A 13,996-nucleotide genomic window follows, 5' to 3' on the forward strand; every position below is an offset into this window, starting at 1 on the left:
CAATTTCCCACACCCAGCCCCGCCTGACACTCAGTACGTTACTGTCGATTCTCTGGAGTCTCTCAGGTCTTCCCAAGCACCAGGCAGACCTGCTATCCTCTCCTTGCTGCGCTCTCCAACCCCACAAGGCCGCCTCCTCAGTCCATGCCCCACCTCCAAAGCACAGAACAATTGCCCCCGATTTGGTCACATCCTAGAGAACTTCTAGAACTATCGTAGGTCCTCTCCCCCGGGAAGTGCTGCAGGCTTGGCCCTGACTTCTCCCCGCCCACATGCACTCAGACCATGACGTTTAATGCAGCACCTTCCCAGAGATCACCCAGGGAGTCCAAATCCAGATCTCCTGCCCTTCTGTTGCTGGGAAAAGAAAAAAATCATAATACCTTTTTGTCTTTCATTGCCTAAGTCAAAACTATCTTTGGCCAATCCAGAAAGGCACATCACATATCTTTGTACTTTTAAACTTCTCTCACCTCCCCTATTTTTACAAATGACACTGGGAAAATACTCTGATGCCATCTCATTCTGGTTCCTAGTCATCCTCCCAGTCTAGAGGCTGACGTCGTAAGAACCAAGTGAGCAGATTGTTGGTAACTTCCGACAAGTTCCTGCACTGTAAGGCAGGTCTAGCTGAGGGCCAGGTGCTAGTAGAGGCATCATGGGTTTGCAGCTGAGGTCAGGGACCAAGATCAAGGGTGAGAAGAACACAATCCAAGTTTATCCCCCACACTCTTGGCAGGAAGAGGAGAGGACAAGGGCAAGGTAGGGGAAGAGAGGAGGACAAAGGCCCACTACTGCCAGGATGGTCAGGAAGCCAGGGCCCTGCTCAGGCCTGCATGTGCTCTCAGCCAACAGTCCCACACAGGGAATATCTGCCCAGCCCCCAGCCCCTGGAAGGATGGAGGACCTAGTTTTCTAATCTAAAAAACTAGAAAAAAGAAAGAAAAAGAAAAAATAAAAAACAGGGGCCTTAGAAAGATTTCCTAAGTACCAAATGGTGACCTCTGCCATGGTTTGACCTAACTGCCAGGACAAAAGGGCTCATTCGTGCAAGGACCTAATACTGATGTTAGCATTCTTCTTTGCTGATCACCTTTCAAGAAATGCCCCAAAGCCTTTGGAACCATAATGGGATGGAGAAGAGCCAGACTAATTTTGTCAGATGAAAATTAGTTAAGAAACAGGTCTTGAAGAAGAGAGGCAGGAAGGACTTGGAATGTGGGCCACCTCAGTGCCCCATAAATAGTGTCACTTCTTCTTCTGATGCTTTTACAAATCAGCACATCATGTCCCCTGGTGAGCCCGTGCAAATGAAACCCCCTAAACTGATCAGGATGAAAACATTCCTCTACAGTCAGGGCAAAGAGCACTTACCTCCATCCGTATTGGAGAAACCCTGTGGAAATAAAAGCAGGGCAGAGTGTTACTGCACATGTGAAGTGGAATCCCTCATTCACTTCACCCATCTTTCCCCCAGGTCTAGGCCAAGAATCTGACTGTGCTGGGCAAACCCAATATTCTCTTTTCTTCTGGCCCATTTGCTTGGGATTCCAAAATTTGAAGGAAGGGTTTACCATACTACCAGTAGAGATTTATTTTAATTATCTAGCAAATATCCTTCGGTTGTGTTGGAGAAGTGATATCAGAAAGTCTCATCTTAAAATTGATTTCATTAGATTGCTTTTCTGTTGCTGAGGAAATAGGAGGGAAGGTTATGAGAGCCAACTGGCTCTATGGACTCTCCACTCTTTGCCACATGGCACCATCTGCTTTTATACACAGTAAAATCTCATGTATGTACCATCTTTGTATTGGAATTCACAACCATTTCAAACGGTATTGCCTCTGCCCTTATTATGAAGGAAAGACTCAGAAAGCAAAGTATAATTAAAGCCACAGAGCGTATGCTTAATCTACTTAATAGAAATTGTTTTTAGAATTCTGGAGGCTAATAGGAGACGACTTTGCTGGCACTTGGCATATAAAGGCTTGGGCAGCAGGCAGATGGGGGCAATCTAATGACTTTTCTTTAGGCGTCCCAAGCAGGCCAGGTGCTGCCACACCTGAAGACCAGCTATGATCAGCTTCAGGACAGCACCTGGTCCTCACACACCTGTCCCTTATTTCACAGAGGTCATGGCCCAGCTGTCTCCTCATCAGTACAGCTGGCCTGTTCTCCAGCTGGTACCATTTTGCTAGGGCTGCCTTCCCCATGGACACAATTTAGAGAAATCACATTTGTTTTCTTCACCTTCTGAAAGTCCTTGAAGGATTTTTCTGTTTCCTTTAGTTTCTCTAGGATGATTTGCTCTTTGGCAGATATCTGGGACTCTTCGCTTTCTAGCATTTGAATTTCCTGCTCCAGCCTGGAAGACAGACAAACAGAAGACAAGTTACTTTATTGTCCTGCCATCCATGGGCAGGAGAGCAGCTCCTTCCTGCTGGGCCATTTGTACCCTCCTGGCAGCCTCCATTTTACATTGTGCTAGGAGCCAGGCCAAGGTTTTACATCACAGAGCACCCTGTGTTTCCAGCCCTGGACAGACACTGGTCAAGGGAACACAACCCGGAGCCGCCTCCACTAGTTCACAGCCACCACTCTGCCATATGCTGTGAGGTCTCCCCTCCAACCCTATTCATTTGGAGGTAGATTATTTTTACATAGCATGTGACTTAATATCTAAGGAAAAACAGCTTCCTGTTCTCCGTGCTGTCTCAGAATAAATGCTTTGCTGTCAGGTTGGCCGAAAGGTAAAAGGATCATTCTTGCTCAAAGGAAATATGTTGTCAAGAAATTGCTGGTGGCTAGGGCCCTTGGGAGCCTGCTGTCCTCTCCCTCAGTGGCCCAGCTTCTATTGCCAAACAGGAAACAAAGGACACAGATGCAACTGCCCCTTATCCTTCTGGAATGTTCCACAGTTTTTGACAGCCATCCTGTATATTTTCTGAAAGGGAAACTTCAACCCTACCAGGAGACTCTGCAAATCGTCCAGAATAGCAGCTATAGCAATGATTTGGGGGCAGTCTCCACAGGTGTATTCTCTCAGTGAAATGATATTGAGCTCTTAGTCTATGCCAGGAACTCCCTGAGTACAGGGATCCCCATTTTACAGATGTGATCACTAAGGTTGGCAAGGTTGAGTAACTAGTTTACTGTTGCAGAGCTGTGAAGCAAGGATTCATGCCAGAAGTCTAACTCCAGAGCCTGTGCCTGATTATTGGGCTAAAAGCTTAGCAGGTGGATTCTACAGTATTTCTCACACTCCCCACCTCCTTACACATTGCATAGCTGCATATCAGGGTGGCACTGTTATGCAGTGATGTCTTGGAGAAAGTAGATGGGTCCCTGTGAAGACTCCAAACTGCTGAGCCTCTTGAATTATTTGGTATGAATTTGTTCACTCATTCCATCACTTACTCATTCCATTTTTGCTTTGGGTCTCTTTCCTCCCTGTCATGCTGTTGAGTCTGTTCTTGCTATAGACTAATCCCCTTCCTTGCCCTCCTCCTTTTCCATCTTTTACTCTGTTCATGGGAACTGGTTAGCCAAGTCCATTAGCGTCTTAGATGCAAAATCAAGAGTTCAGAGTGAGATCTTCTGAAAGGAAGGAACACCAGGACACAGGCCCCTTGGAGGCCTTTTCTGCTCCCTTCCCGGGTGTCAGAAAAATTACCTCTGGAGAGGTGAGACTTTGCTGCAATTACTTGGGGCTATGAGGACAAACCCTGTATCCAAACCTACCCCATCCAAATGAACAGAGCTTCACATATATTTGCCATTTCACTCAGGGTAAAAGTGGAAGCCTCAACAACTTCTAAGGCCCTAAAGTCTCTGACCCTCCCTCTTACCAATATGCCTATTTCACTTTATGCTTCAGACCACAAAGAGCTGCTCTTATTTGCCAACACATACCTTGTAATCTTTAACCATTTTTGAGATCTCAGGTCAGATGCTACCGGCCATGAGGCTTTCATAGACTTCACTGCCAGGGAACAACACCATGCTTTTCCGAATATTTCTTAGCCCAAGATTTTGGTCTATCAGAGGTCATACCAAGTCTACTATATGTTACAGCAGTGGTTCTCAACAGAGGTGATTTTGCATCACACCTTCTCAGGGGATATATGACAAAATCTAGAGATATTTTGGTTACCCATAACTCAAGGTGGGGTGAGACTAGTGTTGCCGGCATCTGGAGAGTAGAGGCCAAGGACATTGCTGAACATCCCATAATGCACAAGATAGCCCCACAGTGAGAAATTATCTGGCCCCAAATACTAACATAAATTATTGATTTCCTCGATTAGATTACAAATTCCTCAAGGGGGGCACAAATGTTTTAGGCTGAATAAATAAAAAAAGCTGAACTAAGTTGTATGAAAGTTTGGCTCAGCTGTGATAAGACCTTCAGAATTTTGGGGACTGGGGTAAATTCTTCAGCAAGCTTTGACTTGCTGTGAAAGGCTGTGTGTGAGCTGAGCTGCAAACAGAATCTACAGAAGAGGGGGCAATGTAGAAATACGAACACAGAGATACAAAACTTCTTTGCTATTCCAAATGTTCATCAAAATCTTTTACCTATACCAGTATAAATTATTTTGGGGTGACTCAAGAAGAGATATGAGCACGAGATAGGAACGACACACATGAGGGGGTCAAAAGATCCATAAACTGAACTAATCCAGTGGGTGGAAGAGCCCTGGACGAGGGCTTGCCTGGGTAGACGGGATGATAGTACCAGCCAGGCGGGTTCTAAGCAGACTTATTGAAATTTCAAGGGACAGTGTACTGTACTTCAGCAGATATTCAGGATGCACACTACATTCTATTATTCTTAAAAACATTCCCTCTCTTCTTCCTTTAGCACCATGAGAAGGGTAGAGACTTCCCTGATCCAGTTATGTGGATCATGACCACAGGATCTGCTTTGATGTCATGGTACGTGGGATACACCTCCCTGTCCCTTGATGGTGGCCTCAGCCACATGATCTGCTTTGGTCAATGAGATGTCAGCAGATAATACACAAGCAGAATGGGCCCAGTCAAGCTTGTCCTCTTGTTTTTTTTGCCAGCACCAAGAGACGAGCTTCTGTGGGCAACTGCAGTGCCTTCAGCCTGGGCCTCAGAAACAATGCATGTACGTGTCCTGTTGGAGCTGCACCTAAAATCACAACCACTCAGCTGAGCCCATCCTCTATCAGTAAATACCCAGACTACTCGCAGAAGTGTGCGCAAGAACAGATGACTCTTGATTTAAGCCGCTGAGTTTGAGAGAGTGTGCTATATACCACTATTGTAGTAAAAATTAATTAATACAAGTCAAATATCTGTGTGTGTGCACCTTATAGTATATGTATCTATCTCCTAATGATATAGGTATATCCCAAGGATGTATAGTCTAATTATATTTGTATAGCCTAATAATAACTGAAGCTAAAAAGATTAGAAAGAACATAAGCTATGCTCTTCTCCGTCCCTCTAAACCTCAGAGAAATCTGGAGGAAAACAGGGCATGCCTTCATAACCGTGGTAGTGTCTCTGGATAATGAAACTATAGATGCATTTAATTTCATTTTTATAAATTTTAATGTTTTCCCGATGAAAAATTGTATTACTAATCTAACCAGAATGAAAACAATAAATTGCCTTTTCTGAATACTTCCCAAGGCCTAGCTCTGAGAAAGCAGCCGTCTCATAGGCCATCGCGTAAGATAGGGGCCAGGGCCTCAGCTTCTCGTGTCAAGTGAAGGGTTAAAATGGATACACTGGAACAGCTATTCAAATTCAAACCAACGTTTATTGAGCTTGTTTGGCTGAACTTAGAGCTAGGCACCACAGAAGATTCTGAAATAAACAATATCCAGTTAAAAAATGGTTGATTAAAAAAAAAAAATGCTACCTCTAAGTAACTGACTTCTTCTGGTGAGGCAGCCTGAAGTGGTTAAGAAGTCGCTATGACCTGATGCCCACCCGCTGGCCTGGCTGTCTCCATAGCCTGCCCAGGTCCTATGGCTTTCAGGGTTCTCAGCTATATAGTTCAGGTGCTAAAGATTTGGGTCATGATACTGTGTCACCGAGAAGGAACAGAGAGAGAGAAAAAAAAAAAGCAACGAAACTAAACCTTTGTGACAACAACTAAGTTTCACCCCAAAGGGAATGAATGAAGGAAATGGACAGTTTATGTAAGTTTCAGCAAGTCAGATCCAAGTACCCGATTTTTCTACAAATGCACACGTGGCCTTGGGCCAGGTTCTGAGGGTGCTGGGCAGCCCAGCCTCTATCTTTCTTAGGTAAACCTGAGTCCTGGAGCTTAAGAGCTTCCCAAGAAACAAGAGTGCCATGGGGTTAACAACAGTCACCCCAGCCAGGCTAGAAATACCACTGTTTTGTAGTTTCACAACTGAAATCTAATGCGGTCTTCTCTGGAGGAGCCAAATAGATATTGCTGTGCTAAAAATAAAGAATGGGCAGGAAGGGTAATTGATACACAAGGTTAATCGAGGCTCCACAGGCTGTGACAGGTGCACACAACAGCCTCTGACCCAGCTTGCTCAGTTCCTCCAGAGCAAAAAGCCAACTGTAATAAGCTATAAGGAAGGTGACACCCTGCAGCTGTGTGGGTTTAATTCGTGATGAAGTTGCAACCGTGGCCAAATGGTCTTGTAAAATTCCTTAACCCCAGCAGGCCATCCTCACTGTTAAATACAAAGGACCTCTGGCTCTATAGAGTGCATCAATCATTCTCTTACTTCAAAATTCATTTATGAATGCATCCATTTAGCTTTGTGCAAACTTACTCTCTGGACCAGGCACTGTGCTGAGCACTGTGGATGGAGAAATAAGTCAAACAGTGTCTGCTCCAAAGAGTTCTTGGTCAAGTAATGAGAACAGCCACGTGAACCTATAAATTACAATAAAATCCAAAAAGAGCGATCACAAAGAAAAGAAAGGTTTGAATGTTGTATAGTAGTTGGTGCTGCTGGGAATGTGTGGCAGGGGCTCTAAATTGTCTGCCCAATATCTCTGCTCCCACTCTTCCATACTAACAAAATCCTTAATTTGTTAGGGATGACAATGTGCCCAGCTGGAAAAGTATAAACTCAGCTTCCTCTAAAGATGAAGTTGGCCACAGGACAGCTCTGACCAATGAGTTGTAAGGAAAATTTGTTGGGAAGGATTTCCAGAAGGTTCCTTAAAAGGGAAGGAAGGGTAGACTTAAGGGGCATCTGCTCCATGCCCTTTCTCCTCTTCCTGCATGCTATCAGGACCTGGTGCTTGAGAGAGGTACTAGTTTCCAATTGTGGCTATAATAACTACCACAAACTCAGTGGCTTCCGACAATCTACATTTATTATCTTACACCCCTGCAGGTCAGAAGTCTAACATGGCGGTCACCAGGCTAAAATCAAGTGGCTGGCACAGTTGTGTTCCCTTCTCGAGGACCCGGGGAGAATCCATTTCCTTTCCTTTTCTAGCTCCCTGAAGTGACCCCCACTCCTTGCCTCATGGCCCCCTCCTCCATCATCAAGGCCAGAAACGTTACATCTCTCTGGCCATTCTTCCACAGTCACTCCTTGTAACGTCTGCCTTCTCTCCTCCACTGTTAAGGATCCTGCCATTATGCTGAGCCCACCCAGATAATCCAAAATACTATACTCCCTATTTTAAACTCAGCTATTTGGGAACATTCATTCCAGCTATAAACTTAATTCTCCTTTGCCACATAATCTGACATGTTCCCAAGTTCTGAAGCGTAGGATGTGCTATTTGTGGGTCCACCCTTCTGTCCACCATAAGGGATACAATGCCAGAGGAAGATAGTCATCTTTTTTCCAGAAGGGCAAGAGTAGGCTAAGGAGTGTGCAGAAAAGAGAGCAGCTGCCTGGGTCCAGGATGGCACGATGGAGAAACTACACCACCTCCATAATGTCCGGCTCCAGGCTGCTTGTTATAGGTTTAAGCTACCGTTATGCTTAAATTGTAGTGGAATGCAATTACTTGGTGAGAATAATCTTACCGAGAAGGCGATACATTAGCTGGGCCTTGAAGGATGCATTCACCAGATGGAAACGAGAAGAAAACAGGTCAGGTAGAGGAGGCACCACGGGCCAAGACCCAGACTATCAAATGTCTCTTCTGTGACCCAGAGCCTGTGGCCTTGCATGGCCTATTCAGTCACAGCCTGCTGTGCCCTCCAGCCGCACAGCCCAGAACTGAGCTTCAGATAGGCCTTTGACATTCCTGTCCCCTTCTCAGTGGCTCAGTTCCTTTCTTTCTACTGCCCTGCCTTGCCTGGTCTTCAAACACCTGCCCTTCAAGGCTTTGCTGAGAACCTATCTTCCTGCAAGGCCCAAACAAAGAGAGGGGTGGACAGGGCTACTGTGCCACTGATTCCCCAGTTCCAGCTTCCCAGATCCTCTGCTTCCCCTCTGTCCTTCTCCCTTCCAGGGCCAATACATTCCCCCTTTGCCTGGGTGTCAGCCTGTTGCACCCTGGTGAGTACACACTAACACAACTTGGTTTCCAGTTGGAGATGGTGTGCCTATAAACTCAGGCACACTTCATTTTTCTTTCTCCATCAATGATGATGATATAATACTAACAATTCTAACATTGTTTATGTTAAATATGTAGTTATGTATGTAACAACAATAATGATCAGGATTACTGAGTGCTCACTGCATGCTAGACACTGTTCTAAGTGTTTCACAAGCATCAGAATACTTAATCTTCACAATATCCTACGAAGTAAGAGAATTGTTAACTCCCATTATGTAGATGAAAGAACGGATACACAGAAAGGGCATTGACTTGCTCAGGGTCACAGAGATGATGTGGGGCCAGGATTTGAACCCTGGTGGTCTGAAACCAGTACCCTTTGCCACCATCTTGACTGCCTTTCAAGACCACTTTTTCTGGCTCAGAGCCCATAGCCCAGTGGTTAGGGCGCCAGCCAGATACACCGGGGTTGGCGGGTTCGAACCCGGCCTGGGCCTGCTAAACAACAATGGCAACAACAACAACAAAAAAAATAGCCGGGCATTGTGGCGGGCGCCTATAGTCCCAGCTACTTGGGAGGCTGAGGCAAGAGAATCGCTTAAGCCCAAGAGTTTGAGGTTGCTGTGAGCTGTGATGCCACAGAACTCTACCGAGGGCAACATAATGAGACTCTGTCTCAAAAAAAAAGACCAATTCTTCTTGTTCCCTCATTCTCTCAAGCATGCACAGTGTAATACTCACAGAACCACAGAAGCTGGGCGTGGAAGCTATTTAACCTCATCACTCTTCAGGCCCTGTACCCCAACCAACGGTTATGTCACCTCTGTTTGAAATCCTCCATGCACAGGGAGCTCTCCACCTTCAGGGCAGCCCATTCCCTCTCTGGACAGTGCTGCCCGTCAGAATGCTTATTGATAGATTTAGGCAAAGTTTCCTTCCCTATGGCTTTCACTAATTGTCTGAGTTCTATTTTTTTTTTAATGTTTTTATTTATTTATTATTATTATTATTTTTTTTTTTAGAGACAGTCTCATTTTTTCTTTTTTTTCTTTCTTTTTTTTTTTTTTGTGGGTTTTTGGCCGGGGCTGGGTTTGAACCCGCCACCTCCGGCATATGGGACTGGCACCTTACTCCCTGAGCCACAGGCGCCGCCCCCCTGAGTTCTATTCTATTTCTTGGAAATGCAGAGATCTCTAGTAAACACCATGATTTGTAAGAGATCCACTGTGGGCAATGGAAAGGTTCAGGGAGAACAAATTTCATGTCCACAGTGTGACATGGGTATGAATTGGGACCTGGTAGTGAGGTAGGGAGGGGTGGGAGGAGTGGAATGAACAAGGAGAAGGGGAACTCCCGGGATCCTTCATGGAGTGAACTCAGCACCAATTAAAAGCTGAGCCAAAGGGGCACTAAGAAGTGTTCACAACATCCTCAGGGCCTTAAGAATATTCCCAATCAGGGCCGGGGGCAGTGGCTCCCACCTGTAATCCTAGCACTCTGGGAGGCTGAGGAAAGAAGATTGCTTGAGCTTAGGAGTCTGAGACCAGCCTGAGCAAGAGCCAGACCCAGTTTCTACTAAAAATTGAAAAACTAGCCCAGTGTTGTGGTAGGCACCTGTAGTTCCAGCTACCTGGGAGGCTGAGGCAGGAGGATTGCTTGAGCCCAGGAGATTGAGGGTGCTGAGAGCTAGGCTGATAGATGCTATGGCACTCTAGCCTGAGGCAACTGAGTGAGACTCTGCCTCAAAGGAAAAAAAGGAATATTCCTAAACATGCTCTAAGCAAGACCAGCATATTCCTGACAGTGGACTGAGCCTCTCCGACTGTCCTCACTGCAGAGGGACGTAGGGTGGGACTTCACACCACCCTGAGCAAAATACCCTGCTGCTCAGCCAACGTAAATTGAAATCTCTGAAAATACTCCCCGAATAAAAGGCAGTGCTAACATATTGGCCGGAGGTGCTTAACTCAAACCTGTTCTCATCTCTTGAACTGCAATTTCATAGTCAAGCAGCCAAGTGGGGTGCCTGTCTGACCAAGCTGCCAAAACAAGAATCTCAGCAAAAGTGTTCCTCAGAGGAGAGGATAGCTACCCCCATCCTTATGCATTCAGCACAAGTAAAGATGGAAATGAGACCGCTCGTTGTTCAATCTCCATCCTCCTCGTCTCCCATAGCAATGCAATTCCCAGAGCTGAGCCGGCCAGATCGCCACCAAGAGGAAAGTCCATGTTCCTCAGCATCCTTTGTAGCTCCATGTAGCATACTCTGGACAGAGTGGTGGGAGTGAAAGTGTTCTGGTGCAGCTTCTCGAATCTTCTTTAGTCCTTTTTTCAGCAGCTTTTTCTTTATCCTTTGCCATACATGCACCTGTGTGCAGGTGGAGTTCTAACTGCCATCTTTGACACTAAGGACAAGGACCAATCCTTACAGATAGGACAGGGGTAAGCTAGAAGAAGCTCGGCTCCCTGAGGAACTCATAGGGCATAGCCACCAGGCCGCTTTTGACCTGTGGATGTTCACTGGAGGGAGAAATAATCGTACTGTATGAGCCACTCTTATGGTGGGACTCTGTTACTTGCATTCGCATCTAATTGTAATGAATATAACACACCACGCATCGTTGTTGTTTTTTTTCTGTAGAGACAGAGTCTCACTTTATCACCCTTAGTAGAGTGCCGTGGTGTCATACAGCTCACAGCAACCTCCAACTCCTGGGCTTAGGTGATTCTCTTGCCTCAGTCTCCCAAGTAGCTGGGACTACAGGTGCCCGCCAACAAGGCCCAGCTATTTTTTTGGTGCAGTTTGGCCGGGGCCAGGTTTGAATCTGCCACCCTCGCTATATGGGGCTGGCACCCTATCCACTGAGCCACAGGTGCCGCCCAGACACCGCCTATCGTTTGAATGGATGCCTTTAGAAATATGCTGAGGATTTGCGATCACTATTAATCACAGCTTACAGCCTTATCAATGACTCATCAGAAGGGGGAAAAAGAAGCAATTTACAATGCTAACCAACCCTCATAAATGAGGCTGTCCTCAAGTCCCTGCCATATCCAAAGTCTCAGCAGGGAGGTGTCCTACCCCTTGCACAATTATAATTATCCATGACTCAGCATCTCTTTGGTGCTGTTTGTCCCAGCCTAACTCTCAGGGGCTTGGGACGAGCCAACATGTAGCTATCTTCACATTTTAAACACCTTTCTAGCCTCGCAATGCAGTGAGCTAATCACATAGGCTATACATATGACATGCAGCTCACCCATGACCTTGAAGTTTCAATTACATGGTGAGGGCAGGCACCAGATTATGTCATTTGGAAGTGTGCGGTGACAGAGGCTAAGGCATGGGTAGCTGTGAATCCTGCCCAAGACCCCTCCTCCTTTTCCTTTTGGGAACCACATCTAACCCCTCCACTGGGAAACAAAATCTCTCTGGGGTTCCTTGTGGATTTGAAACTATTCACCAGAAAGCCCCTTGGCCAAGGAGTGGAAATATAACTAAGCTAAGCAAAGTGGACTCTTGCTCAGTGTCTCGAGAGGAGTGACCCCGGCATGGAAAATCACTCTCACGACAGGATTCTAAAGAGACTGCCCCATTAGCTCCTACTACCTGGATTCCCAGATCTGCTCCAGACCTCATTATCTGTCCCCCTCCCTCCATTTTAAGAATATTTAGCCTGGATACAAGGTCTGACAATAAAGTTCGCAAAGTCATTCTAGAAAAACCACTACATACAAGTGCTCATTGCTAAATATTGCTATGGCCGCCTTTGAAGTCCTCCCCTTCGTAAGCCAGGCACTGATGCCAGTGCCTAGTCCGCCCTTCAGAGCAATTTTGGAACTCTTTTTCTGGAATGACTATTAGAGCTGTTATTGTACGGCACACATAAACATGCAACAATAATGCAGGCCACTCAGAAAGACACCGCCACGTGTCAACACAGACACAGCTGTTAAGACTGATACACTAAGTTTATGAAACTCATCCAGGTGTTTGTTCAGTGTTGCCAACTTAAGTGTATGGTGGTAAGTTCAGGAACTTAATTGTCACATCTGTCTATCTCTATCGTCTCTCTATCTTTATTTTTTTGCAGGTTTTGGCCGGGTCTGGGTTTGAACCTGCCACCTCCAGCATATGGGGCCGGCACCCTACTCCTTTGAGCCACAGGCGCTGCCCTAACAAATAGTTCTTTTTTTTTTGGTTGCCCTCAGTAGAGTGCTGTATCGTCACAGCTCACAGCAACCTCCAGCTCTTGGGCTACGACAATTCTCTTGCCTGAGCCTCCCGAGTACCTGGGACTATGGGTGCCCACCACAACGCCTGGTTATTTTCATTGCAGTTTCCACTGTCGTTTTAGCTGGCCAGGGCCGGGTTAGAACTCATCACCCTCGGTATATGGGGCCTATGCCCTACCCACTGAGCCACAGGCGCCTCGTCTATCTTAATACTGCTTTCTAAAGTTTAGACAAAGCATTGAGAAGAAGATTGTTTTCACCCAGATACTATAAAATTCATTTTCCACACTTCAGGAAGACAATGCATTTGTTTCTATGGCACTCCCCAAATATTTTTCATTTGTGACTCAATTTGTAATGAAACAGCTTCCTTTTATTTAGATGAGTCTATCTGGAGTCACAGCAGATCGCTTGGCATTTTACTATGAAAAAAAAGTTAACAGCCCTTAAGTAAACAGAGGATTTCCACTTCTCCTTATGAAAGAACAGGGCTTTCCTTGACTATAAAGTATCAGTGGAAACTCAAACCTGGTTCGTTTGTTCTTCTTTTTTTTTCCTCACGTCATCCCTGAGACAGAACTATGGCAGAGAAAAGAATGGTCTCCTTCAGAATTCCTAAGGTCCAGCTCACATCCTCTCCCGTGCTGAAGAGCTCCTGGTGGCTCCCTGAGCTTCCAGCCTAGGAGCTCCTCAAAGCTTCCTGCTTCCCAAATCCAATCAAACCTCCTAGGCTGGAAGGTCACAGCCTCCACGCTCCACTCTAAGCCCTCCCTGACCTTACCAGCCCTACGCTGACATCTGTGTTCCAGCCAAAACTGATTGTCTGCTGCTCCATGAGAAATTCAGAAATGACTCCTCCCTCTCAACGTTATCCCCTGAAAACAGACATCATGGGAAAACCTCCAGCTGCATTCTGTCTTTTTAGTAACGTTTTCCTTAAGTCTCCAGCCTGGTGTGGCACCTCTGAATCCTCACAGCATCGTGAGCCCTTAGTACACCCTGCCTTGTCTTAGAGTGTTAAAAATATACAGGGCGTCCCTCCCAGTCACTCGTAAAGTCACCATACATCAGGAAAATGAGACATTGTAGGCAAATGTACCTTATTTACAAAATATTCATTACAAAATGTTACAAAACTTTTTCATGTTGGTCACCTCTTCGTAAATTTTGTAATGGATATTTTATAAATAAAGGTCCATTTAGCTACAACTTCTCATTTTTTCTATGTATGGCAATTTTATGGGTGACCTTTGGGACACC

At 45.7% G+C, this 13,996-nt stretch overlaps 1 protein-coding gene across 4 annotated transcripts in view; it reads right to left on the bottom strand.

The window, feature by feature from the left end:
- Positions 1–13,996, bottom strand: part of PALM2AKAP2 (PALM2 and AKAP2 fusion) — a 524,781-nt gene that overhangs the window by 229,101 nt on the left and 281,684 nt on the right. For all 4 annotated transcript variants that reach the window (XM_053566186.1, XM_053566193.1, XM_053566191.1 and 1 more), the window contains 2 exons: positions 2,252–2,366; positions 1,375–1,396 (listed from right to left, as the gene is read on the bottom strand). In XM_053566186.1, the coding sequence (XP_053422161.1) occupies positions 1,375–1,396; positions 2,252–2,366 (137 nt within the window). The remainder of the gene's footprint in view (positions 1–1,374; positions 1,397–2,251; positions 2,367–13,996) is intronic.

The sequence above is a fragment of the Nycticebus coucang genome, chromosome 2 (assembly GCF_027406575.1).
Source record: "Nycticebus coucang isolate mNycCou1 chromosome 2, mNycCou1.pri, whole genome shotgun sequence".
Lineage (NCBI taxonomy): Eukaryota > Metazoa > Chordata > Mammalia > Primates > Lorisidae > Nycticebus > Nycticebus coucang.